The 27792-nt window shown below is 40.5% G+C and overlaps 1 protein-coding gene across 1 annotated transcript; it reads left to right on the top strand.

The window, feature by feature from the left end:
• The first annotated feature begins 669 nt into the window (after positions 1-669).
• Positions 670-27792, top strand: lrrc38b (leucine rich repeat containing 38b). Its single transcript, XM_034690254.1, has 2 exons — positions 670-1344; positions 26417-27792. The coding sequence occupies exons 1-2, from the start codon at positions 717-719 to the stop codon at positions 26662-26664; spliced, it is 876 nt and encodes a 291-aa protein (XP_034546145.1). The 5' UTR covers positions 670-716; the 3' UTR covers positions 26665-27792.

The following is a 27792-nucleotide window of genomic DNA, read 5'->3' as shown; positions in this document are numbered from 1 at the left end:
GAGACAGAGAGGCAATAATTAGGGGGGACAACCTTTCCACACACTTGAGCGATGTTCCGTGAGCTGCTCTCTCTCTCATTTCAGACCGACACAGAAGCATCGGACTAATGGAGGGATGCAATGATGTTACTCTTTACTTGTCATGCTTGAATCACAGCTTCATATTTCCTTTTGTGTCAGATACCTTATTGTCTTCGTCTGTCACTGCCGCCGGATCAACTGTGGGGTAGCGTGGTGGACAGAGCCCCCTCCTCAACCCCCCTCTCCCTTGTCTGTGTCCCCGGCTTCTCATCACTCCCGGCACGCTCGTGTCTATTTACCTCCTTTAAGCTACCCTCCCCTCTCTGTAACGCTCCGTCTTTCTTGCTCTCCTGCTCCTTACTGCTTTCTATCTCTTTCCCTTTGCTCCTTCAAAGCGGGCAGTCTGCTGTTCTCTCCGAGCAGCTTGCTATATGATCTCCTGGAAACCAGTTTTCGCTGCTGCTCTGCTGTCTCAAAATACCTGAACCCTTTCAGATTTCTATCTCTACAGCGGCAGAATGTTCCTTCACCAGGATTGATCCCTGTCCATCCCCTTTCACTTCCCCCTCTCCCCCCCTTGTCCTGATCTCCTGCCCTTTGACCCTTACCTTCTTGTTCTTATCCCCCACCCACCCCTTCCTACTCACCCTTATCCCAAGCCTCTTTCCCCCATAATTCATTCCACCCCCTTGATCATGTTGCCATGTGCCTGCTGGCTCCAACTTATCCTCATCTTGCTGTCCTCTGTGTTATGGACCCTGGGGGAAAACTGCCCAGCAACCTGCCTGTGCCCAGACCCTCACACTGTGGACTGCAGCGGCCGTGGGCTGACCCGTTTACCCAATGAGATCCCCTTGGATGTGCGCAGGCTTTTGCTGGCTGACAACTGGATACCCCGCATCCCCTCAGATTTCCTGGTTCTGTACAGTGACTTGGTCTACCTTGACCTCCGGAACAACTCCCTCTCACATATAGAACCGGGAACTCTCAGCACCTCTTCCAGGCTGGTGTTCCTCGACTTGGGGAGCAACAATCTGACTGAAATCCCAAAGGGGACGTTCGGGGAGTCCCGGAGCCTGATCAAACTACGGTTGGGTAACAACCCGTATCTGAGCATGGTGAGCGATGAGGCTTTCCTCGGCCTCACCTCTCTCAGAGAACTGGAACTGGAGCGTAATGCGCTGTCTACCCTGAAGGTGGGGGCACTAAGTCAGTTGCCCTCCTTGCGGGTTGTGAGGCTGGAGGGCAACCCTTGGGTGTGCAACTGCAACTTTGCCAACCTGTTCGAATGGCTGATGGAGAACAGTCACAAGCTTCCAAACGGTAAGTCGGAGTATCCCAGGTTTTTGCTTTCAACGTGCTTAACCCAAATAAAGCATATCTGTGCACAACATACAATAGCATTACGGCAAACCCATTACCACAACACTGCTTTGGTCTATTTATATTCCCCTGTAGGAGGGGAAACCCCCCTCCCTCTCACTTGTTCTAATTTGGTCTCTCTCTTTCTCCTCTCAATCGCACATACATTTTGAGAATGTGTTTGTGAAATACGGGACAAAAACAAAAACAAAATTAACTTAAAAACAAAATAAATCATTTGTTTTGTTTCAAAAATTCAAAATGAGATGCCAATTAAAGAAGCAGATAAGGTCAAATGTAGAAAATGAAATTTGGATGAATAATTTAGATGCAGTTTCTATGGTTCCACTGTGCATATAAACTGAGCATTGACCTCTATCCTGCGTGGTAGTCAAACCGATCAATTTGCAGCTTCTATTTATATCAGATAATTTCTTTATTTAATGCATGCCATTTTCTGGACTCATTAAATCAGACAAAGTCAACAACTTTTCGAATGGAAACAAAACCCCTATCTCGTCAATTTGTTTGTCCCACTGTGTAAATATTAGGCCCCTTACTATAGATTCAGTCTACCTCTGTTATTCAGCCTGGAGGCTTGAGTTAGATAACAACTGGGCCAAAGTTTTGGTGTGCTTGAGTGTGCAAAGCAGTGCGAATGTGTGCTTACATATCTGAGGAACAACACAAGACAAAGGGGGGCATCGAGTCCCTTTAGAAGTATTTTGCTGTGGGAAAGATCGCCGTGCTCAGAGATGATTTATTTCAGCATCTAGAGATGTTGGATTCTGCAAGATTTTTCCTAGATAAAACAAAAACTGTCTAATGTGATCAAATCTCTGTTAATATGGTTTATTTTGTTGAAAATACTAAACACCTGTCCAATGCGATGTATTCATTGACAAATCATCTTAGTTCTGTTTTGTTTGTAGATGTTTTTACTGAAGGTCAGCTTTATGTGTATTACAGCGAATGTCCTCACAAAGGACACAGACAGCAGTTATCTCATAAGTGCGAGCCAGCACGTGGGAGCCGCAGAGGCAAAAATAAACACATCTGACAGTTCAGCCACACATGACTAGTAGCTTGTGCAGATATGATCTTCAGATCAGAGTTAGATTTGATGCATTACATGATTCCAGCTTAACCTGATACAATAATGCGACCGCCTCTTGCAATGTTTTGACATATGCTCCTGGTTTACACGGTGCATTTTGAAAACATTTTAAACACAGTACATGTTCAGGTGCTGGGTGTTATGTATAACAGTGCACAGTTAAGGAGTGGGAGCGTTTATTTCTGTCACTGTTCCAAGGTTGTTTGAGGTGTGAAATGTCAACCTGTATATACAGGGAGAGTTTTTTTTACTTTTATATAGCAATGGCACAAATCTTCTGACTCAACATGGGATTCTTCAAGAAGTGAGGGAAGCTTATAGGCACCTGCAGCTCAAGCAAACCTCTTAAAAACGTGTAATAATAATAATAATACTTTATTTATATAGCACTTTTCAATACAAGTAACAAAGTGTTTTACAGTGGGTAATAAAAACAAGAAAAAGTGCAAAGCAAAATGAAGACATTAAAAACAAAATGAAATAAAAGCTTAAAAACCCTACAAACTTATAAAACAGACCCTTAAAATCAGAACTAAAATTAAATAAAATCACACAGTAAAAGCTTTCTTGTAAAAATTTGTCTTGAGTAATGACATTAAACACGGGACTGACTGCAGATCTGAGATCCTCTGGCAGTGCTCTGCTAGCTGTTCAAGGGACCCGACTGAAAACTAAAGGGGACAGTCAGGGCTCCTACACTCTGGAACAGCCTGTCAGAGGAGATCAGACCTGCAGAGTAAGGTCAATAAAATAATCTTATAATCAATCCTAAAATCATGGGACTGATTTGTGTAATTACTCAAAAGGTCGGGGAACAAAAAGTTTTCTGTTTGTTAATCAAAGTTTTTTTTTGTTTGTAATCTGGCTGGAGAAAGTCTGTAGCTCAGCTCCCCAAAGAAACTAGCCGGCTGTTGCAAACTGCTGACAACTCACAAAAGCAAACTCCAGATGTACATTTAGGCCATGGTATTCTGGGCTATTGATAAACCTCTCTTGCTTTCATCTCCAGACTTTTTGCATTTGCCCTAAAAACAGACAAGTTTGGTCCTGTGAGGATGCAGTGTTGTTAAGCTGGCAACAATACCTTAGTCCCTCTGGTAAGACTGCAAATGCATTAATCACTGGTTCTTAGTGTTGTCAAATGCAAACCGTAATGAATTGCATTAGCAGTGCTGGCCAGGCAGACATCAACAACAAAGAAGACGCCTAAGGCTGCGGCCAAGCTGCTGGCATGGCTGCCAACTGGCCCCAGTGTATATACCACTCAAATTGAGTTAGTAATGTGTATCTCACCTCATATGCAGCCCTTACAACTCCATCAGTGAGTGTTTGCAGTGACCCCAGAGACGAGTCCACCAGCTTGGACTGAACACACACACTAACATGTCTGTTTGCATAAGGAGTCTTGAGTTTGGTGCTGCTCTCAGAAGGTGTCAGAAGTGTACTTTGTAATGCTAATCAGGCTGCAGGATTGGATGACAAAAAACATTATAGCACAAGGACTGATAATTATTTTGGCTCTTGTCTTCTTAGGCAATGCAAATTAGTTCCATGACGGGTCAGAGAGGACAAAAAGATGTCACACTGAACTGAGAATACTCTCTAACTGAGCTTCCCTCTTTCTCTGGGTGTAATTTATAGAGTATATAACAGTGTTAATTTCATTAACGAGAATTTTGACGAAAATGTTCGTCAATGACTCATTTTTTCAAGACGAAAACCAGTCAATGACGAGCTACAGTGCATCACTGATAATAAAAACTCTGACATACGTATGTTTCGATTTTGTTACCGAGACGATGACGAGACGAAAACATTAGTGGCCAACCGCCGAACATTCAAAATCCATGTTTCCCCCACTGTGCGGTGGGGTGGTGTTTAATATTTGATGTTTGCTGTTTTTGCTGCCATTACCGTAAAAAGCTTCGCGTCTAGAGCTGGATTGGTTCCAGTTTGGTGAAACATCAGACACATTTAGTAAGTTTTGATCAACTCCTTGTTGAAAGATGCTGATGCATTTTAGAGTGCCTTGAACTGACTGTCTGTCCAGTGCACCTGTCACTTCAGGTACATTCAAGGACCATCATAAATGTGCAATACAGCCACGGTGTAAAATTAACACCCGCCAAGCGCCAATGGCAGGTAAAAAATTGGTTTGGCGTGTAAAATAAAAACACACACCTGCCAGTGGCCGATGGAACATTTTTGTGTTGCATGTGAGGTTTTGTTTTCATACTTACATACCCATTTCTGCCGATTGGCAGGCTATTTTGACCCTCGCGGCGCGCTGTCCTTGTGTTGTGATTTGGTACGTTGTGAACGGCATGACGTCAGCTACTGGAATTCTATTCATTCCCTTTGTTTGAAGAAGCACGCCGGGAAGAGTGTTTCAAGGAATATGTGGCGACACATTCCCGGCGTGAAGCCACCACAAACAAAAAGGATAAACAAAGAGGCAGGAGACGATCAAGAAGAGGAACAGACAGCTAAACGGAGTAATGTCACTATATGACGGCCGGTGAAAAATATTTTTGAATGGTACATCTTTGGAGGTCACTTGCCAATGGCAGATGAGTTAAAAAGTTAATTTTACGCCCTAAATACAGCTTTTTCATGGCATTTTTCTGTGAATCAAGAGAATCAAAGTACAGCCAGAGTGACAGGCTGAATTATTTAACTTAAGATATTACACAAGCAAAAGTGCTAAGATTGAAATGTTGATGATTTTAACACTTGGTACAACCATGTTACTGATATCTGATCGACTACATTAATTATTAAAAGAGTGACGATGTTTCAGCAAAAATCAAAAACTAAAATGTTTTGAGTTTCCGTCAACTAAAACTAGACTAAAACTATAAAGGGACTAAAATGTGACTAAAACTAATGGGCATTTTCGTCTAAAGACTAAGACTAAATCTAAAATAGCCAAAATTAACACTGGTATATAAGTCCAGTAATACAGAACCAGCAAACACTATTGAAAGAGGAATATTATGAATGTCTTTTTGCTTCAACTCTAACCACCAACACTTTGTAAGCACCAGCACAAGTTCATCCTAATCTATAAAGTCACACCAGAAACTGAGCAGCTGAACAATCACAACCCCTACACTAAGATGTTGACAGATATCGTGTGGCTCCTCTGCCATTAGCTCGTATTGAGTGCTGCAGAAAGTGTGAAGCGGTGTTCAGACTATCGAACAAAAGCAGTGGGGAGGATTATTGTGAGTTGGATTTACGAGCACAGACGGTTTACACATGCAGGCATCATACTGCCAGACCTAATTAACATAATGACTGAGCTCTCCATCGGGAGAAATGCTGTAACCTATTCCCCGGGATGCTATTTGAAAGTGCTTACACAATAAAAGATGGACACTCATTAGTCAATGAAGTTGACTTGATAAGCTTTTCAATATGTATCATCTTGAACTACCATCATCAGTGTGGGTGTTCCAACTTAACATCTCATTTGTCATAGAGGAAATCCATTACAGAGAATTAACAACTTTGAATTAATTTATCTGTTCGCCCATGTGGTTGGTGCATCTTTTTGTCTTTCACATCATCACAAAATATCCATGAAAGACCAAGAAATGACTCCTCTGTGTGGCCTCTAATTAAACCTAAAAATGCCCTGTATTCCAACTTTACAGCACATTTATTCCTTTAGTTATTCTGTGTGCAAAGTGGAAGCTGTCATGACAAAGTTAAGATGCCCAGAGCTGTTAGTGTGGGATCTGTTGGATTCTGAGTTGTCAGTTTTTGTTTAGGATGCTGTCTCATGGGCATTCAAAGAGAAAGGAAGTATATCAGGTATTGGTGAGACACTACAGACACCTTTTAGAAAACAAACAGTGTAGGAGCCATAATGTGGATTTTCTGTGCTGTTTGTTTATCATAATTACTTCCTTTAATGGTTGATTTCATGGGTAGCGCTGTTGCGTCACAGTGAAAGGGTTCCTGGTTCAAGTCCCCGGTTGGGCAGGTGCCTTTCTGTGTGGAGTTTGCATGTTCTCCTTGTTCATGCGTGGGTTCTCTCCGGGCACTCCGGTTTCCTCCGACAGTCCAAAAACATGCTCACCATGTTCATTAGTCACTCTAAATTGCCGTTAGGTGTGAGTGTGTGCGTGAATGGTCATCTGCCTCTTCATGTTTGCACTGTGATGGGTTGGCGACCTGTCCAGGGTGTACCCTGCCCGAAGTCAGGTGAGATAGGCTCCAGCCCCCCGTGACCCCAAACTGGATAAGCGGCCAAGATAATGGATGGATGGTTGATTTCATTTCTGGTTTTGGGCTCATGCGTGTGGTTAACCTTTTGTGTTCCTGTTCAGTTGGGTGGTGGGAGGCAGAAAAAGAGGGTGTTGACCATCATCATCATTGCCATTTATTTGGATCTTTATTGGTATTTAATCATTTTGAGTCTTTTGTGAAACCCCTCGCAAACACAAGCCCACTTAGTCTCAGTGGCACCTTTTTAACCTACAGGGGCTTCATACAGGGCTGTTAAATCAATGCAATGTGAAAAGTAATGCATTAAGAAAAGTGAACCCAGATTAATCAGACTCTGGCGTCTCATATTACTGATCACACATCTGTCCACAGCTGCTTTTTAAATATGGCAAAAACACACTATAAAAGTAATAGACTGTAAAGTTTGATAGGTTTCTTTATAAATCACTGTAACTTTATAGAGCAGTGCTTTACATAGTATAGGTATAAATCATCTCCTGCTGCTGTTATAAGTTCGCAAAAAGTGCTGATGTCATTCAGACCCATGCTACATCAAATACTACGAATCTCCTCGTACGTCTCACATAACTGTGAAAATTGATTTGTGAGGAGATAAACTTTTTGGCTAATGTAAAATTCTGCACTGGAGGAGGAAGAGAAAAAAAGAGTAAAAGGGGCAAGGTGTTCACATTGAGGTAGGCTGGATAGTGAATTAACACTTAACAAGGAGGTTAGTAATAACCATCCACAAGTAAAGGGTTATACGGCTTGTCTACCTATAATGCAATCATTCACATTACAAATATATGTTGTTATGATTAATTAATCTAAGCCTGTCATTATATTTCTAATCTCTTGACACCGTAGAAATAAAAAACATTCAATTTAGTAAAAAGTTATTCTGCTGACACCATTATAGATGACCCACATTGTTTATCATTTGCAGCTTATATTTGTAATACATGTTAATTATAAATAACTAATCATTTCTTTCCTAATTATTTGCCTTTATTATATTCAAACATGATATTTCTTTAGGGTTAAAAAGACACAAGGTGTATAAAATATGCAGATGGCTGGTTTGCATTTAAGGGTCTGCAGTGTACAACTATCAGACCAAAGTCCAGGCATTATTCCTATAGGCACCACTCAGGTCTAGACCGTACTTTATGTTCTATTATTAACAAAGACCCAACATCAAGACAGGATAAGATTCAGTCCCATCTTACAGACAGGACTCAGTCTGATCTCATCTTAATCCACCATGAGCAGAGCACTTTGCAGCATTTAGCAAGTTACAGCGGCAAGGACAAACTTCCTTTAACAGGCAGAAACCTCCAGCAGGACCAGACTCATGTTAGACACACGTCTGCTGAGACCGACCAAGTGGGTAGTGTATTGCAGGATGATCTATTCTGTTGGAAACTAAACTAATCACACTTTTTTGCCACATTTTTGCATCCTGTCCTTGCATCCCGTCCTTTGCATTGGTATGCAACATGGATTTCTGGGGTCACATTATAACTAGCTCCAGGTTTCACTCACAAAGCCATCATTTGGACAGAGTACAGGTGGTGGTAATGAGCTTGTGGATTCGTCACAGGTCTTAAGTTGGTGTTTATTGATTAAATAAGAGAACATATCAGCACGGGCGGTCATAAGTAAAATATTCCTCCTGCAGAAAATCTTTAACTAATTAAAAAAATGTCAATAAGACATGATAAGAACCGAACTGCTATTCCAGAAGTCATCCGGAGATATCTATGGTTCCCAGTGAGATGGCCTGCATAATGTAGCAGCTGCAGAGCCCATGCTGTAAACCCAATTCCCATTCCATTTTGCACATCTTGATTTCCCCTGTGATTTCAAGTTCACAAAGCAGCACACTTTTCTGTTTGCATAACTTTGATTACTGCAGGTCAGCATGAGGCGTGGGCGGAGAATGCTTCAAATTCTGAGGGATGACGGTGTCCGGATAGAAATGTCTTCTATTCATGACAAAATCAAATCAAAAACAACAACAGTTCAGCTTTCTGCATCCTCTGCTTTTTTTGGTGTTCTTTACAAAGTTTTTCGCCACCAATCCCGCTCATTAAATTTTTAACGGCGGGATGAGTGTAAACATGATCCACTGCTGTCTCCAGTGCTCTTGGGTTAAGGATGAACAAAGGCCATGTATAATTCAGAGTGACACAGTTCTGCGGCACATTGGCCAGGGTAATTGGAGCCAGAGCTGCCTACAGGGCAGAGCAGGCCAACTCCCATGAGAGACGGAGGCTGAGGCCCATCCAGGCATCGCAATCAACACTCTTCCTGACCCGGACAGTTTCACTACAAAGTAGCAGTTCAGGTGACGGGGTCAAAGTCTGAATTTTCCTTCGCAGTGTATCAAGTTGCATCCCAGAGACCTGTTACCAAACTGCACACCCAGGGCTGAACATTTGATGCCATTGACTAGCACCACAAAGCAAACAAAAAACACAATCTCACTTCCTATTAATCGAATGAGACTGTTTGTTCTTTGGCTCAAAGCTTTGAAGTACAACAATCTGAGTATCACAGTAGTTTGAGGCACATGCATGGATACACAGTTTTAGCTTTAATAGATAAGAAATATTCTGTACGACTTTCAAAATAAACTACATTGATAAATATTTCTGATCTTCGGTCTCAGCAGATGTGTGTCTAACATGAGTCTGGTCCTGCTGGAGGTTTCTGCCTGTTAAAGGAAGTTTGTCCTTGCCACTGTAACTTGCTAAATGCTGCAAAGTGCTCTGTTCGTGGTGGATTAAGATGAGATCAGACTGAGTCCTGTCTGTAAAATGGGACTAGATCTTATCCTGACTTGATGTTGGGTCTTTGTTAATAATAGAACATTGAGTACGGTCTAGACCTGGGGTCTCATTTATAAAAGAGTGCGTAGAATCTCTACTAAAAGAATACGTACTCCGAAAACCCGGAAATGGCGTGCGCCAAAAATAATTAGGATTTATAAAACCGTTCGCACGCAAACTTTACGCAATGTTCCGTTTATAAATCACAAACCACCTGGAGATATGCGCACGTAGATCAGCCTCTTATTCCGCCCTTTTCACGCCCACATTCAACCATATACGGTCAATGCAAAGAGCTTTATGAATGAACATGCATACAAATGAGCCGGGAGATCAAAAGGTTCTCACGGTGAACCACGGCAACAACAAAGAGGAAGACAAACAAAATAAAGCTTCTGACACACAAACCGTGGTCCTCATGAATGAAGCGGAGGTCAGAGAGCACTTATTGTTTGTTTCTTACAGCAGGAGGGACACAAAAGAAATACAAATAAAAGATAAAAATATCGAGTTAATCCACATCGCTGCAGCACTCATGTATCCGCCACCAGTGCCAGAGCATCCACCATTCATCATTATGCACGGGTCTCACTGCAGTGTTTCATGTTTACAGGACACACACTTTTATTTCACATTACAGAGAGCTCACGTCCTTCAGAGATCTCCTCTGATATTATCTGACAGAAGTTTGATCCCTGGATATAAGTTTTAATGTGCTGGTTTCATCACGGACAGCTTGGCCTGCGCTTTGACTGATTATGATGATATGTAAGATAATAACTCTGAGAACCAGGCATGGCTTTACTCCACACTTTTCTCATTAACACAGTAATCACATGCAGGTGAGGAAGATGTGATCAGTGTGTGAGGCAGCCGTCACCGTGTCTCTGCGCTCCGCGTGCGCCGTACAGCAGTCTTTATTAAAAGTATAACTACACTCAGGGACTCTGCACAGAAGTCACTAAACATGACTCTCACTTTGCCCCGCGGCTGATTTACGTCCTCTGATGTTACTTTGGTTTTTACCTCCCGACAAACACGTTAGGATACGGCCCGTTTTGTTCCTCTACACTTTGGATGAAATGTGACGGTGAGACAAAGCTGATTAAATATTTGATGAACTTTAAGACAAGCTTTTATCTTTTAATGACAGCTTATTGGAAACGACTCACAACAGACACATTCAAATAGAATATGTAGATTGTAGTGATGATGGTGACGTGGGTCTGTTAATATGTTGTTATTCAATGAATGAAATGTGTAAAAGGCATTAAAATATAATCTGACTTCAGTTCTCCCTCTCACCAACTGCGTCGCCAATTTCCCCCTGCCTCTAAACTGTACGTACGCCTGGGTCAGAGTTTGCTTACCGGTAGTCACATTTTCACGTCAAGTTTGTTTTTTATAAATCACAAACCTGGCGTGAAAACAGGCGTACGCCAATTTCAGGCCCCGTTTTGTGCGTAAGCAATCTTTATAAATGAGACCCCTGCTCTGTTTGGTGAGAGTCTTCAGATTACATTTGTTGTGATTCATTGCTATGGAAATAAAGATTGACTGATGATCTGTAGAGTTAGATTAGTTAAGTTAGAAGTTAGATTTTGAATAAACATGTCTACAAAGTTTCACATTTAATGGCATTTGGACGTGCAGCAGTCACTGACAATTAGTAAGCTTGGTGAAATGCTTCAGTTTTGTTAGCAACAAAAGTAAATGTTCAGATTTGAGCTCCAAACAACCTGTTTTGGTGAAGAAAAATTGTCATTATATGAGTTTAAATAAACACTGACATACATACGCCAGTAATGCAACCATATAGCCTGTCAAATAAGTAATTTTGGTTGTTAATAATCAATCAATCTTTACTTATATAGCGCCAAATCACAACAAATGTTACCTGAAGACTCTTTCCAAACAGAGCAGGTCTAGACCGTACTCTATGTTCTGTTATTAACAAAGACCCAACATCAAGACAAGATAAGATCCAGTCCCGACGGGACTCAGTCTGATCTCATCTTAATCCACCATGAGCAGAGCACTTTGCAGCATTGAGCAAGTTACAGTGGCAAGGAAAAACTTCCTTTAACAGGCAGAAACCTCCAGCAGGACCAGACTCATGTTAGACACACATCTGCTGAGACCGTGTTGGAGAGAGGGATAGAGGGAGATGAAGAGAGAGGGAAGATAGTGATGAGGCAGATAGTAGTAGCTGTTGCCACTGGAGTCTGACACGTGCATAGCAGCGACTCAGAGGAACCTACGAGCCAAGGGAGCTCAGGGACTCCAGAAAGGTCTATGGTTAGTAACTTTAATGGGATAGGGAATGTTAAAGTAAAGTAAATTAAATATAAAAGTGAGGCACAACTCTGTTTTTTTGCATTATTTAATCCCTGCTACTATTTGTGGAAAAAAACATCTGTTGTTGACCTGTCAATCGCAACTGACCTCCATCGTAAGTGCATATTTGTGCTTCTTATGCTATGTCACCTGGCGTCAATGTCAAATTAAACAATATCTATTAGGACGTGCATGAAGACAGGGTGCCTTAAGGGGGACGTATTTGTCAAATCTGATGCGTTGGGCTGCTGGCCAAGCTGCCATATTTTACATCTTGGGTGTAAGATCCGGCTGCGCATGCTGCACTCGATGCCACACTGCCCCATATGACTCTCTTGTCTCGCTGCTATCTTTTACTACTCAACGGGTTTGCGATGAGAAAATATCTCTTCCATTAACTCTGGCTGACGGCTTCTTTTATCTTGGCCTAATTTAATGTTTATTTAAAGTAAGGATGTGAGAGAAAGTGAGCGCTGGCAAGGGAGAGCAGAGTGTGAAAAGGTGGACTGAATTACACCGTGTGATGGCATCAGCTGCTGCTGCATGTAAGGGAGCAGAGAGGGATAATCTGCCAGTGTCAGAAATAAAAGGTGAAAAGCCAAAAGCTTTATTTTACTGATGGTGTACAGCACTATGCATGATGGGTACTTTCCTCTCTGCCTGTGCGTGGTTGAGTGTGAAGTGTGGATTGCTAAGACCAGCATATTTAGGTGCTTTATCATAATGCAGTGTGACAGGAGACAAACAGTCTTTAAAAATATTGAAAAAGGAAGAAGACATCTCCTTATTCCCCCTTCCTGAGCATCCTCTCTTGTATTTGGAAATCAGCACATTTCCATGTGTGAATATGTGCTTTGGTAATGAGATTTGAATATGCCCATGGTACAGTGATGTCAGCGAGTTTCCACGCAGAAGGAATCCCCTGCTGAATGATTCACTCTCGCCCCCTTGTCACATGAAGGCTTGTCATTTTGTGCATTCATTCGCATTCTCCACTCTGTTCCTCTTCAACTCCTACTCCGGCTCTCTTCTTCTATGAATGTCATACTGTTTCTCTTCCTGACCTCTTTTCCTGCAATCTTAACTCTCAGTTATCTCGGCTTGGTTTCTCTACGAATCCACAGAGTTTGGGACTTCAGTGGCACATGCCTCGTGTTAAATAATGTAGGAAGGAGACAGTCGTGTGAGTCATTATCACAACTGGATTACCTCGGAGCGTCTAGACTGAAGGGTGCAAGGAATATTTAAAGTAAATTAAAGACACATCTAATTAGTCTGGCTTTTTTTCACAGCTTTTATTTTAATTTATCATTTTAATTTTTATATATTTTTTAACTCTTACATTTTCATATTATCTAACTACTGATTTTATGGCTATTTAGTGCTTTCATTTATCTTAGACTTTTATCTTTACCTCTTTTTTATTGTCTTCACCATAGACTGTATAATATAAATAATGGACGTAGTATTCCGTGACGTCACCCGTTTGTTCTTGAGTGCTGTTTTGAAGCCGATCTTCGGTGGGAGCCATATTGGAAATGCGGAACTCAACCAAACGTAGTGTGAGGTAAAGAGGCAGGATTTATTTATTTATTTGTATTTAACCAGGAAAACCACATTGAGTCCTGGCCAAGATTTGCAGCAGCAAGTTCCAACAAAGTTACAGACAAACAACACAGAATTCTAAAAGATGACAACATACCATGAATTTAAGAACAAAAGTCATCAGTCAAAGCACCTACAAGATGATGCATCTTCCTCAAATGCCTCCAGTCTGCTTTTTAAAACATTTAACCCTCCTGTTATGTTTGTTTCTCTGGAACAGCAATAATGTTCCTGGGTCAATTTGACCCAGGGCATATTGAATTATCCAAAAGTGTCAGAACACCAAAAAAATCCCAATACATATTTGTTATCTCTATTACTAACCGTTTAAATAAAGGTTTAGTCCGTTGGAGTTCTTTAATTCTCAGATCATGGCTAATGGGGATAACTCACTCGTTTTCATTCAAATTAATGTTGAAACTTTTTTTAATGTACATTGGAAAGCCCTACATATAAACACAATAGCTTTACATGACATAGATTTTTGTTTATTTTATTTTACATTTAGATTTTTTTATGAAGTGATGTTGATAAATTAACAGGACACCTCTTCTGTCACATGCTACCCAGATTTGTATGCTGCATTTAGCTGGTTTGGAAGGCATATATTGCCTAAAATACACTTTAAAAAGGGTCAATTTGACCAGCAACATAATAGGAGGGTTAAAGAGACAAGCTCACTCAAACCCAGGCTCTCCCGCAGCAGATTCCAGGCCGCAGGAGCAGCGTATCTAAAACTCTTTTTTACCCATTTCAAGAAGCACCCTGGGGACCGAAAGCAAAAACAAGTTTTGTGACTGGGTCACAGAGCGTAGACTGTAGCTTCCAGTATTTTTTAAATGAATAAAATCACATAAATACGAGGGAAGAAAGTTAAGAATTGTCTTCTAAAAAAGGACATGCCAGTGATGTAGCCTACGGGTCGAGCCTCCTAGCCAACAGCTACAGTGTTCCCGCCTGTCAGTCATGACCTTTGGGCAAAAACTTGTAATCTTAATATCTTCTGAACTGCCACGTTAGAAACCCTGCAGTTTACAATACTTCACGATGGGCTTCATATTTTGAGACTGGAGGTTGTTGATTGGTCTTAACTAGTCATGTTTTATCTTTATTTACTTGTTTCTTAACTATTTCCCTTTTTTATTTATTTATATACATTTTATTGCAATTGGTGTACATTCGTCTCTACTCTTTTGTCATATATATATATATATATATATTTTAAATTGCATTTGATTTGCAAGAAAGGTGCTCTAGAAATAAAGCTTGATTGATAGATTGAAGGCGAATCGTTGAAAACTTAAGCATGAAAATCCACTCCTGCATGACTCTGTAGTTGCATGATTGCGGTGATGCTACCTTCACCACTGGTGCAGAGATCAATCTGTACAGACAGTGTTGTTGAGGGCGGGCAGAGAATCAAGTCTGTAATATCAGTCTATCACAGCTAGGTAGATCAATCACTGCCGGGACAGCAGATAGCACATCCCCTCAGCTGGCAGTAATCCTAAATGTAATCCATCAACTGTCCATGCCAGGAGTGTAACACAGTAGTGCGACCCGACGCACTCGATAGTGTAGTGCCATGATTCGTGCTTGTCTTGTAGTACACTTCTCCAGTGTCACTTTTTAAGATCATAAAGGCTTTAAGTACCATTTATGAACTCCAGAAATGTGCTGTTATCAGCTCACCCATTGACAGAGCTGATATTGACCCACTGTGAGTGTGGCTCTTCTTAAAAAATGGCTCTCAATAAATCCACTAAGAAACTCACGGAGCGCACATAAAGTCCTTCTGTATAACTCTAATATATGTCTTCATTAATTTGTTTAAATTAAGTATGTTGATGAGTGTTAATGCTACATTTGAAGGATTTCTTACAGTAATTAGGTTTCGGTGAGGCTTACAGGAAACCCAAAAGAAGATGCTTAACCTTTATTTGACCCGTGCATATAATCCATGCACGTCTACTTACAGCCTGCAGACGATGGTTTCACAGAATAAAATGGGAAATAAATATACTTTGGTTGCATATTTAAGAGAAAAGTAATTGTCTCTTAAATACTTAATTATGGTGCAGACTATTTGTTGTAATCTCATTTGCTTGCTCTTTGTCTATAAGGTTACAAAAATGTTCAAGATAAAACGTCTCATCTTCAGTAAATTAAGTCAGAGAATGTGCATACCCTGCATTTCAAAGCTCCAAATAAAAGTTAACATACAGGGACTATACCTCTAGGTTTTTCCTGTACAGTCCACCTCTCAACCAATATGTCTCAAATCAGAATGTCTTTACATCACTTTTATTTTCAATTTTTTGCAATTAGAAATTCATAATATTCTACTTGTTTTCAGAATTTACGTATTAGTTAACCTTGTACTGTTTTCTAGACTCTTTATAAGACCTGAACCCCATAGAGGGGGCTTTAAATGGATTGGTGTCACAGTCCTTGAACACCCTTGGCATCCGTTTTGACATACAATTGATGGTTGGAACCAACCTGTTTTGATAAACAAAGATAAAGCAAATGTGCAAAAAGCTGCAATACCTCAAGTGTCCACTCAAGGCATGCCTCAAAAACCCAGGAATCCCCATTAACACCCATATTAGTATGCTGTTCTCTCGTGTTTCTCTTTTGGTACATCCTATATGGGAGGTGCCTTTTTTATAACTCGCATTTTTTTTGTGAAGATATCGAGACTGAGAGTCATTCATAGATTTGCATGATTAGGGGTGTGGTTGATTTGACTTAAAGATGGGCACAGTAGCTGTTGCCAGAAAGCTTAACCCCTGCTCTTTGTCTGTTTCTATATTCTCTAAAAGTTGGGTTGAGTCAGCATTTCCAATATGGCGACCGATGTTTTTTTTTTTAAAGAGCTCTACAGTATTAATTCCTTCTTGATGACTTGCCTGTCAACAAAGAAATGTGCCATTCATGGTGCTAAAAAACGCACTACGTAGGTGTAATAAAAATCCTCAACAGCATCTCCTTCATGAAGCCTTGAAAATCTACTTCAGAGTCTGGTGTAAAATATTCCACATGTTTGGAGCACAAAAGCTGGTGGCGGATCAGAGTAAACCCGTGGAACTCAAAGCAGTAGATAGTAGCAAGGGTTTGAAAGGGTCCAGTCTTCCAGTTCAGCATATATGTTATATACAGGAGTGAACATCCAGTAAGGAATCTGTAGATAAATAGATTCAAGTGCATATCCTGCCTGTGTGTAAGAGAGGACCAATGATGTGTGTCATAGACATCTACGGTTCTAAATCGAACTGCCAAATTCCACCAGATCTTTGTCGGGTCCGTCTCCTATTCGCTTCGGTCTGGCTCTGCGCTCTGTTGTCCGTCAACACCCACCGGCTGTGTTTTCAGAATGTAGCACAGAGCAGGACCGCCAGACAACTGGAGTCACGTGAGCAAGGTTTTCCCGCGGTAATTACTGAATCAAGGATTCTCCTCCTCCTCTTCTCATCCATGTTGTCTTTCTGGTCCTCTGAAAACCTCTGACCTGTTGACTCCAGGCCTGGCTCCGCTCATCATGACGGTTTGTTGTTGTAGTTAAGTGAAATATGATCTGATGATAACACAGAGTGTTTTATTCTGAAAATTAACCGGATGTTTTCATTTTGTTTTGGTGCCTGACTTCCTGTCCCGCTCCATCTGCTCTGTTGAGATTGATGCGTCGTGCTCCGGCATCCGGCAAAAATAGAAGTCTTGTGTATCTGATCCGGAAGGCTCAGACCTGCTGGATCAGAGATGCAGCCGGAACGCAACGGAGCGGATCCAGTGGAAGTGAACACATTGACTAGAATAGAAACCTATCAGATCCAGTCCCTTGACGGATCGGAGACAGATCTGGAGGAAGTCCAATGTGAGAGCAGAGCGATAAACTGATAACGGATAAAATTGATTGTTCATATTGTTGTAACGTCTATGATGTGAATTCAAGTGCATATGTGCAATACTTACCTAAGATTATTTCACTCCAGGCCAACGCCCCTGTGGTAGAGTACACCTTAGTGTTATTGTGTTAATAGCTGGAGGATAGAGCTACTTAATAAAATAGATAGCTGCCATGGCACAATTTTTAAACATATTTGTTTAAAAAAAAAAAGGGCTTGTTTAATGTTTAGAAATGTGTATTTTACCAAAAATGTACCACATATGAAGAAAGAGAGAGTGCCAACATGTATTTACTAAAGACACATGAAAGTGTACTTTAAACAGCTCAATAACGAACCTTTATTGCAGTCATTTGGCTGACACTTTGTTGACATTCTGGTAGTTTTTTCCACTTTGTAGGAGTGGAAGTGTCAAAGCTCCATATGTACTTGGCATAAGCTTTCTCAAAGCTGTCGGGAGTTCTCTTAAGCTGTAGTTGGCTAGAAGTGACATAAAGCCGCTCACAGGCAAAACATTAGAAAGCACATCCACAGTAGACCTGAGCTTCAGATTGCTACATCTCTATACCACAGTCACATGCACAATGTCTCCTCCGTCAGATGGAACATTTTGTCACAGAAAAGCTTGACGTACTGAAATACTATAATTATGTTATTTGCTCCAAAAGATTTCACTTTTGGCGAAATACCACAGCTGTTCAGTAATTCCTCCTTTTTCACAGACTTTTCTAAAGCTGGACCCCACTGTGGGATTCTTTGTAGTAGCTCCAATCCCTACGTTACAAATCCTGTGTATTCTTTAGGCTGCGTATCAATAAAAATGTAAATGTATGGATGTACATTTCACACAAACAAAGTGTGGGCTCTGTATCTTGGTCCAGGGTACTCCTTATGTTATGTTAAATGTTCTAATCCTGTGACTCTTGTTTGAACCATGTGTTCACCAGGATAATTTAATTCATGTTATTAATGCGGTTTCTACGACAGGCAAGACCAGACAGCCTGGTCCCAAAGGCAATGACCTCTGAGGAGTTAAGCTATGACACACACATACAGACTGGACCTCATATTGGGTTTTTAGATCTGTTCAGAGTTCTACTTGAGCAGGATGTGGGACAATGACACTAATGGGGATTTTGCACTGCTGAAAAACGATCAATCCCAACAAGGTCAGTGCGTTCTGTTCGTCTGTGGCTTTCTATATACTCTTATTTCCACAGATTGACTGTCTCTCAGCTGTATTGTTTCATCATTAGATAGTCAGGGGAATGCATCTTTTGAATTCTCATTTATAGACAATATAAAGATGTTGGTATATTTAAACTTCCAGACAGCGACCTCCACATCATGTTGGCCACATAGAAAATGGTAGAATAATCAAATGAAGGGCATGAAAGTGAAATGACAAGAACCACTGAGGTGAGCCAATGCTCTGTTTTTTGGTTGATTATAACAAAAGTCAAATCAGAGATCTTCACTGACCTGTCAACAATAAATCTGTGTCACTTAGCGCCCCCACAAGCCTTTAACACTTGCGTTGAAAGGCAGTTGTTGTTTTCTGTGTTACATTTTTGAATCTGCATCATTTCTGTAGTTGCAACATGATTGCTGTCATTGCATTTGTTTTGGCTACTTGCAAAACGTTTGCGGTTCATTCCTGTCATTGCATTTCTTTTGCCCTTTTGCAGAACATTTATGGCATGTTCCCGTTATTGCATTTGTCCTGGCTTTTTGCAGAACGTTTGTGGTGCGTCCCTGTTATTGCATTTGTCGTGGCTTTTTGCAAAAAGTTTGCAGTGCATTGAAGTTGTTGCATTGGTTTTGCATTTTGCAGAACATTTGCAGTGTGCTACCTTCTTGTATTTGTTTTGGATTTTTGCAGAATGGTAGCTTTGCGTTCCAGTCGTTGAATTTGTTTTGGCTTTTTGCAGAACATTAGCATTGCATTCCAGACGTTGCATTGAAGTTGCATCACTCCAACATTTGCAGTACATTTCACTTAATGACAATCGTTGAGGACGTGCAGATCCTCTACCCCTGTTAGCCACCTTACATTAGCCTACAAACAAAGTCTGAGATCCAAGTCCTGCTAATAAAAAGAGCTGTGAGATCATGAGAGTTGCAGAAAACTCTTGTAATCTGAGATGAATGAGTAGGATGTGAGACATAAAAGAAGAGTTTTTTTTGCCTTGTAACACTCAGATGGAGTGAATTAGCTTTCACTACATTGTGCACGTTATTGTTGGGCCATCCGTTTAATGTGGCTGCTTCAGAGCACTTCCATGTCGCTTGGTTTGAGCAGTGTTCACATGAAGCTGGTTACGAATATGTTTTGATTGCTTGATTCTCTAAACATATGTCAGACATGGATTGAATCACGCCAGGAATCAGTTTGTCATCCTTGGCTGCACCAGGAGTGTTTGTATTGGCTCCTCATCAGCTGGGAGCTTCATTCTTGGTGCTTGGTTTGCTTCTGACTCACTTAATGTGACCGTGATCCAAGTTTGTTTGAATTTATCTTTGTAGCTTGTTTAAAATACACTTGTGCTATGATTCTCAGAGCCTGGTTTTATACAGTGTATTAAGATACCACCATTCAGATGAGTTTGAATACAGATGTTTGTACACTCAGAGCAGGGGCATGACATTACCTCAACTCAATTCAACTTTATTTATAAAGCATATTTCATACAAGCATGCAGCCCAGAGTGCTTCACAAAAAACAGAACAACAGAAAACAACAGAAATGGTAAAATAATAAATCATAAATGAAATACTTCAAAATAAAATGAAATAAATGCAGTAAAATTAATAAAATAAGTAAGAGTAGAAACCCAAATTAAAAATTGGTTAAAGTAAAAAAAAACCAGATAAATACAATAGGTAAATAAATAAATAAATAAATAAAAGAGATAAATAAGTGTTGTTAAAACAATGATTATAATAATGCATTCTAGGCCAAAAAATAATTACTCCCAATTAAAAGTCAGATTAAAAAGGTAAGTCTTAAGTTTACTTTTAAAAACATCCAGATAGCTTGCCATCTTAGACTTTGTGGGACTGATGGAGACAGCCTCTTTCATATATTCTGGAACTGCAAGGTTATTAAAACATATTGGGAAGAGATGCATAATCATACACAGAATGTGTTTGGTGTTAAGATTTCTTTTAAATGTGAAACTCTGTATTTGGGCTATAAATCGATTAAAAATTGTAATATTAATGACAAAAAAATACTTGGTTTACTACTGACGGCAAGTAAAAAAGCCACCACAAGAAAATGGTTAAAAATAGAACCACCCACCATTGAGGAATGGATTAATATTGGGCATGATATTTACATTATGGGAAAACCGGCATTTTCCCTCAGAGTGCAGCATGGAAAGTTTTACCGAATTTGGACAAAATGGACTGAGTACTTGAAACTGCTAGGAACCGATTTTGTTCAAAGCTATCTGTTCTTTGTGACACCCTGCTCTCTTCAGTTACTCTTATTTTTATATTTTTTTTGAGAAGCACAAGAAGGAAGCTCCCCTGCTCTTTTGTTTATATGTTATTGCATTGGAATGATTTCAGAAAAAGATTATTGGAAAGGCAACATGGAAGAAAACAGTAGTCGCACTATATATGATCACCCTGCCCCATTCCAAGGGGAAGGGGGTGATTATACGATGGATAATATTTACAGCGGACGAGAGAAAGACTGTGCTAAGTGTAAAATGCAAAATAAATTGTATTACTGTGCTTTTACAAATAAGAATAATTAAAAAAAACAAAACAAAAAGCTCTCTGGCCGGTGCTTCTCCTAGAAACAATGAAGTCAAGAATGTCGACTAGTTACTTTTTTTGCAAAAAATAGAAAAACCCAATTAATTCCCAATGCAGAAAACTGCACATGGAGCCAAAGTTTGATAAGCTGATTCTCTGCCATCCACCTCCGTTTTCATTGTGAAACTATTAAAAACACATTAATGTGTCCCATTGTTGCACAGGGAGACATTTCATTTTCATCTGAAAATAGACATCAACAAATGCACAATTAACTCCTGTTGAGTCATGAATTCTAAAAGCGACGGAGCCAAGATATTTCTGGAAGTGATTTTGCAGTTAATAATGAATATTTATATATTGTAAATTAAAGATTAATTCATGCCAAAACGTGTTTCGATGACTTGGGGAATTGAGCACAGATTGACTGCACAATGGTCCCTAATGATCGGCTCCATCTGTGGCTGTTTGTAATTAGACTTTCCTCATGTTTGTTAGTTACAAACTTTGTCAATTCAAACTTAAATACTCTTCAGGATAACGTTTATCTGGCTTCATCTTGCGCTTTTGTTGGAGGTTATTGGGGATGTAATGTAAGTCTTGCACACATTCTCAGAGCAGCGACATAGAACCACAGTGAGAAGGTGTTAGATGCAAAAAGCTTGTTTCAGATGATAATACTGAACATGCATTTAATCTCAAAGAAAAGCAGATGTAAGGTGCTGACTAACCTGAAATTGTGTCATTGCAGTGTGTCAGTGTGTAACCTGTCTCTAAGACTAATTGAATGTCAGAAGAAAAGTGAGAATGTTGTATGAAGGGATTAGTGTCACTGAGTTTTATTTCACTCAACGAGTTCAATTACGAAGCTGATTAATAATATAGAGGGTTCATTGTGAAAGCATAGCAACCATTCCACGTATAAGATAAGTGCTCTTTTTCTTTTTCCATTTACACTTCTGATGCAGATTCAGCCACTTCAATGTTAATAACTCTATATATACACTGCTGTTGTACATTTCGTCTTCCCTTGGCTATAATGACTAATGACACATTTAAATATAAAATGCCAGCAAGAAATGCAGAATCATGGTTGCAAGTAAAAATGACTTGAAACTAGAGTCCACAGAAGCCTTCTAAAGCCTGGTTTTATACTTCTGTGTTGACCCTACGCAGCAGTGGCTGATGCGGACATGAGGTCTACATACTTGTGCGTCGATGTGTCCGTGTCACACAGAGGGCAGCGTGGTCTCTCTGGTAGTCATGCCGCCTGTTTCTGTCCCCGATACGTTTTCTGTTTTCTTTTTCATAGCGATTCAGAGCGTGTTATGTTAAATTAGAGCTGATACATGTTGCTGTTTATCACACAGAAATGATTTCAGGGAAGAATAGAGAGGAGACGTCAAGGGAGATGAAATGCAAGGCCAATGTGTGCCATTGAGGTCTTTATTTGTATAGCGCCAAATCACAACAAACGTTATCTGAAGACGCTTTTACAAACATAGCAGGTCTAGACCACTCTATGTTAAAATATTAACAAAGACCCAACATCAGATGGGATGAAGGACCTGTGGTAGTGCTCTGTCCTGCAGGGTGGGAGTCTCAGTCTGCTGCTGAAGGAGCTGCTCAGGGACCCCACAGTCTCATGCAGGGGGTGAGAGGGATTGTCCATGAGAGATGTCAGCTTGGCTAATGTCCTCCTCTCACCCACCCCCTCTATGGAGTCCAGATGACAGCCCAGGACAGAACTGGCCCTCCTGACAAGTCTGTTTATTCTTTTCATTTTGTCATTTCATTATGAATGAGAATTATTGTCAATTAAGCTTCAAAAGGTCTCACTAATATTGGGTCTGCATTGGGTGTGGTAAAGCCTTATCTATCATAACATTGTACACAAATTTAGAAGATATCTAAAAAATGGCAGCTTTGTCTGTTTACACTAAATGCTAGCTTGGTCTCAGATAGATGGCTAACACCTGCAGCTGATTATTGACAGCCACTGGTTGTAAGTGTTGACTGCTGATGTCTGTATTTCTGGCTGCAGAGCTTTACTGCAGGCTCTGAATGATCTATTTTTGTTGGAGGATGTTACTGGAGGAAGTTTAGTCTCTCAAAAACCAGCACCAGCAAACCCTCTATAGCTATCATTGAAATATGTCTCCGCTAATGCTGCATGTTTGTAACTCACCATGCAGGGAACAGCTGTAAATATAAATTGTCTGTTGCATTCAGAGCTGATGCATTTTAACTATTTCATGCTGAATTCCAGAGGCTGTATGAGTGAACATAAAGACGGTGAATGATGTGCTTTTGCATCTGTATGGTAAAAAGGCATGCTGAAAATAGTGCTGACTGTGGAGCAGAATGTGTTTGGATTTGCATGTGCAGTATCTGTGGAAAGTAGCCACCCACATTGCAAGGCTCCATTTCTACCCACCTATAAGCTAACACTCACACCAATATGTCTAGTTTCTCATGCAGCACATAGGCAATATGAATGTATCTGCTCCCTGTATTCCCTGGAGCATGTCAGAAATGAGATATAAATTATCCATTGGGTTGTCACTGCTTTGCAAGGAAAGTCAAAGGTTTGCAAAGAAGTCAGAGAAACAAATTAAACACACACTTTGTTGTAGTTTCAGTGATACCATCAATGGATCGTCTAACTACATTAAAACTGATGTCAGGCTGATGTCATTTATAAGCATGCCTTTAAAAGACGACTTACTGGAATACGTGTACCCTTGAGAGATACGGTCACCATCCTGTTTCACTGAAATGATGTCTGAACAATAAACTATGTGAAAGTGACCGAGACACAGCGAGCGGCACAAGCTGATTTATTAAAGCTTCATCTTGAGATGAGTTTGGTCAAGGTGCCCCTGTCTCGGACGATGCCCCGTACAGATACATCAGGGCATTTTTGAGCCATATTAAATGCATTCTTAGAGGTATACAATATCCTGCTGGCAGCTGAAATGAAAATGATTCAGACGGATGTTTATTTTATCCTGTGTATGAAACATGCTTTCAGATTTTTCTTCTTAAAAACACAGAGAGGCAACCTTCCAGAGCAGCTCACTCTTACAATCTGGAACGGCTTACACTCATTACAGACGCTCTGGGACATGAATAGCTGTTTTCTAAAAGCACAAAATAATAATTTTATAATGTTCTGGAAGAGATAACCGATATAACAGACTATAGTATCACTGTGCTTCACAGTTTCTCAGTATTTGGACTTTCTTCCCACAGTGAAGATGTAGTCATGCTGTGGGTGGGTGGACTGTATACACAGTGCAACTTCAGCTCATAAGTAAAGACTTCTGATTGACCTTACAGTTATTAAATCAGCTCCCACTTTGTAGTACTTTGGTGAATTCAGCTCTTTTACAACACAACACTTTCTGAGTTACATACTTGCATCCAAAGAACTCTGGGTTTTGTTGTGTAATGGGAACAGCAACCCACCTCCAGGTTTTCTTTAAGACATTTATTCCTCAATCAAAGGCAGAAACAGAAAAATTCACCCCCCATACAGTGTGCGCCGATCGAGAAATGAGCTATCCAGACTGCACTCGCTGTAAACATGTTTATTTCTGCTGTAAAGATTGGCTTTTTTGAATTGGTGTGTATGTGGTTTCCAGTACTTTCGGAGCCAGCCTCAAGCAGATCCTCGATGAACTAGAGTTTTTAAAACATCTGCATTGTCCTCATACTTTTAGACCGGAGGTTGCCGCTGGTTGCAGCCATGTTCGTGTCACAGCCTTTATGCTGGCTGCTGATAAAATCTTTAATAGTTATATCCTTCACTGAGAGGTGGGGTACGATGTTGCCTGGATAAATTGCTGAGAATGTGAAGTCAATCCCTGCTCCAAAGATGTTTTATAATTCCTTAAAGCCAGGGTTAGTAGCCACGGAAAACTAGCATGAATTTAAATGTAGCATTTCCTCAGGACTCTGTCTAACCCCTCCCCCCCTCCCCTCGGAGCTCCTCCAAAACGACGCCCCCACTAACATACATGAGCGCCACTAATTCACAACCATATGAACGTGACTGATTCAAAACCAGTCCTCAGCACATCTTTCATATATTTTTTGCACTATGTCAACTAATTGTTTCTCTCAGCGATAAGAAAACACCGAAATATTATCATAGTGGAAGTTAAAAACACAAACAAACATGAAATGTACGCACATGAGGCGGGCAGAATGGCAGGACTGGATTTGATTGGTTTCATAATTTGGCTCCTGATAGCAGGGATTGGTTGGCGTTTTCCCAGGTTTACTCTGGCTGTAGAAGCTGCTTTTTTCCGCTCTTTTTTATGAACACAATATGTATTGATTGCCATCAGGACATAAAGATCATTTTAACTAGTATACAAAAAGTGTATCTAAATCTGACTACCAACCCCAGCTTTAATTACTTACCCACAATAACACTTGATTTTTGGGTAATTCCAAAATATGTGGAAATGGTCTGCCAGCTCTTCTCTACACTTGCTCCAACACAGACCCTTTCCATCCTCAGCTGTTTGAATGCATTTTATCTTTGGGGTTATAAAATATCTCATTGCATTACGCCAACAAAAATCCCTCTGAAGGCCTGACCTGGTGGAGGTGGACTTTATAAAACACATCTTTAGCCAATCCTCTGAAATAAACAAGACCAGATTCTTTCTGTCTCTAATGCAAGAGTCTTAAACCAATGCAATGATGGTAAAATGCTGCAAATGACCAAAGCTGAAATAGATGCATTAACAGGAAACGCCTCTAGTTTAGTAGCAGGATCTGCAGCATTTTCTTTTGCAGTTCTTTTCTAGGTTTGTGTGCATTTTAGATTTTGTTTTGTTCATATTTTTGCAGTGCTTTGGTGTCTCACTCAGTCCCTATCAAAAATTTCCAAAGCTACTATTACCTGTTCATAAAACAGCACATATATGTACACTATCCCTGATATTTTCAGACTTCTGTGCACTTGTGTGTTGTGAGCAATGGATGTAAAGACCATATATACATCAGCCTAAAAACAATGATGAATCAGTGCCCAACATTTCAAAAGATGCCTCTGCACAGGCAAATAAAGCTGTCGGCATGAACTGTATGATGCACTCGGAGTTGCTACCATGTGAATATATTTGTCCGGGAGCCCATAAAAATAACACGATTCACTCACTGCGACCCTGGCCTAGTAAATCTGTCTAATCGTATTTCCTTTTTTATCCATGCAGGGGTGGAAGGCATGGAGTGCTCCCTCCCCATGGACGGCAGGCGTGTATCCCTGGCCCAGCTCTCCAAGGACAGCTTCCGTGAGTGTCAGGCCACCCTGACTCTAACTGACCTGCTCATCATCATTTTCTCTGGCATCTCGGTGTCTGTGGTGGCCATCATGACCAGCTTCTTTCTGGCTTCAACTGTTCATTGCTTCCAGCGCTGGAGTAAAGGCACCAAGGGGGATGAGGAGGAGAGTGAGGAGTGAGAAGAAGGGGTCACTTCTAAAAAAAAGGGGGGCCAGCATGGTCCTGATGCTTCAAACAATGAGAGGACATGGCGAGACAGAGTGTTTGCTACATGCTGCTTCCTTCCTCAGTGGATATCCAGGACTGTTCAGTGGAAGGATCTTGCCATGGTGCGGTTGAAGTTGTCTTGGCATGTAAGGACGTTTGTGAGGAATGAGCCAAAGTCCCGTGAAAAAATAATGGGTGTCCTGCTCCACACGTAAAATTATATTAGAGAGATCGTATTTTTGGCTGTGAAATCTAAAGTCATGCTTTATGACTTCTGGCACTCACTCGATGTTGTAGGCGTACGCAAATCTAGATAATTCATTCCTTTCCATGAACAAAATGAAACCTGAAGACGAGCTTATAACTATTCACCTTGTTATAAAATTTGACTATTAACAGAAGGACATGGGGCTTTCTTTATGAAGAACACGATGCTTTAAAAACAGGGATGCCCAATGACCAATGACCTCAGTATTTAACTGCCTATAACCTAATATGCTGGCTATCCTGCCATTCCCACAGTCTTTTCTGGACAGCATCTCTTACTGAAATTCAAATGTGGTTCACAAGCACCAGAGAAGGCCAACACTGTTGCTGCTTCTGCGTGTAAAATTAGAAAGTTGCAGAGGTTTCAGTTGAACAAAAAGAGTTGGACAATGGCGAGATGGTAGGTAGCTAACGTGTGCTGTAGGCAGGAAGTTCCCAGTGGGTCAACACATTCTGTCAGCGGTGTATTCATTATATAATCATAAATTTGTGTACAAAGAAAACAAATGTACAGTCAAACAAGCATTATGTGAATCATCACAAGGATGTACTGTTTGTTCTTTAGATTGAGAGCTGTGAACTGTATAGAGAACAGTATAATCTTGAATATTATGAGAAATACGGTATTAAAATAGAGTCTCTTAGAACTATTGTGTCAAATAATGCACTTTATATGGTGAACCGAATTCTGGCGAGCCCTTAATTACACTATGTAGACTGGTTTTGTCTTCATCTGCCAAAGATTAGGGTTTAGATTAAAGAGAGATTACATATAAGGAATATATTGTGGATTAAATCTATTTAGTGATGTAGGAATAGCTCCTGAACGGGAG

The sequence above is a fragment of the Notolabrus celidotus genome, chromosome 1 (genome assembly GCF_009762535.1).
Source record: "Notolabrus celidotus isolate fNotCel1 chromosome 1, fNotCel1.pri, whole genome shotgun sequence".
NCBI classification, from domain to species: domain Eukaryota; kingdom Metazoa; phylum Chordata; class Actinopteri; order Labriformes; family Labridae; genus Notolabrus; species Notolabrus celidotus.
The sequence above is the reverse complement of the archived record's forward strand: the minus strand, read 5'-3'. Positions and strand labels throughout refer to the sequence as shown.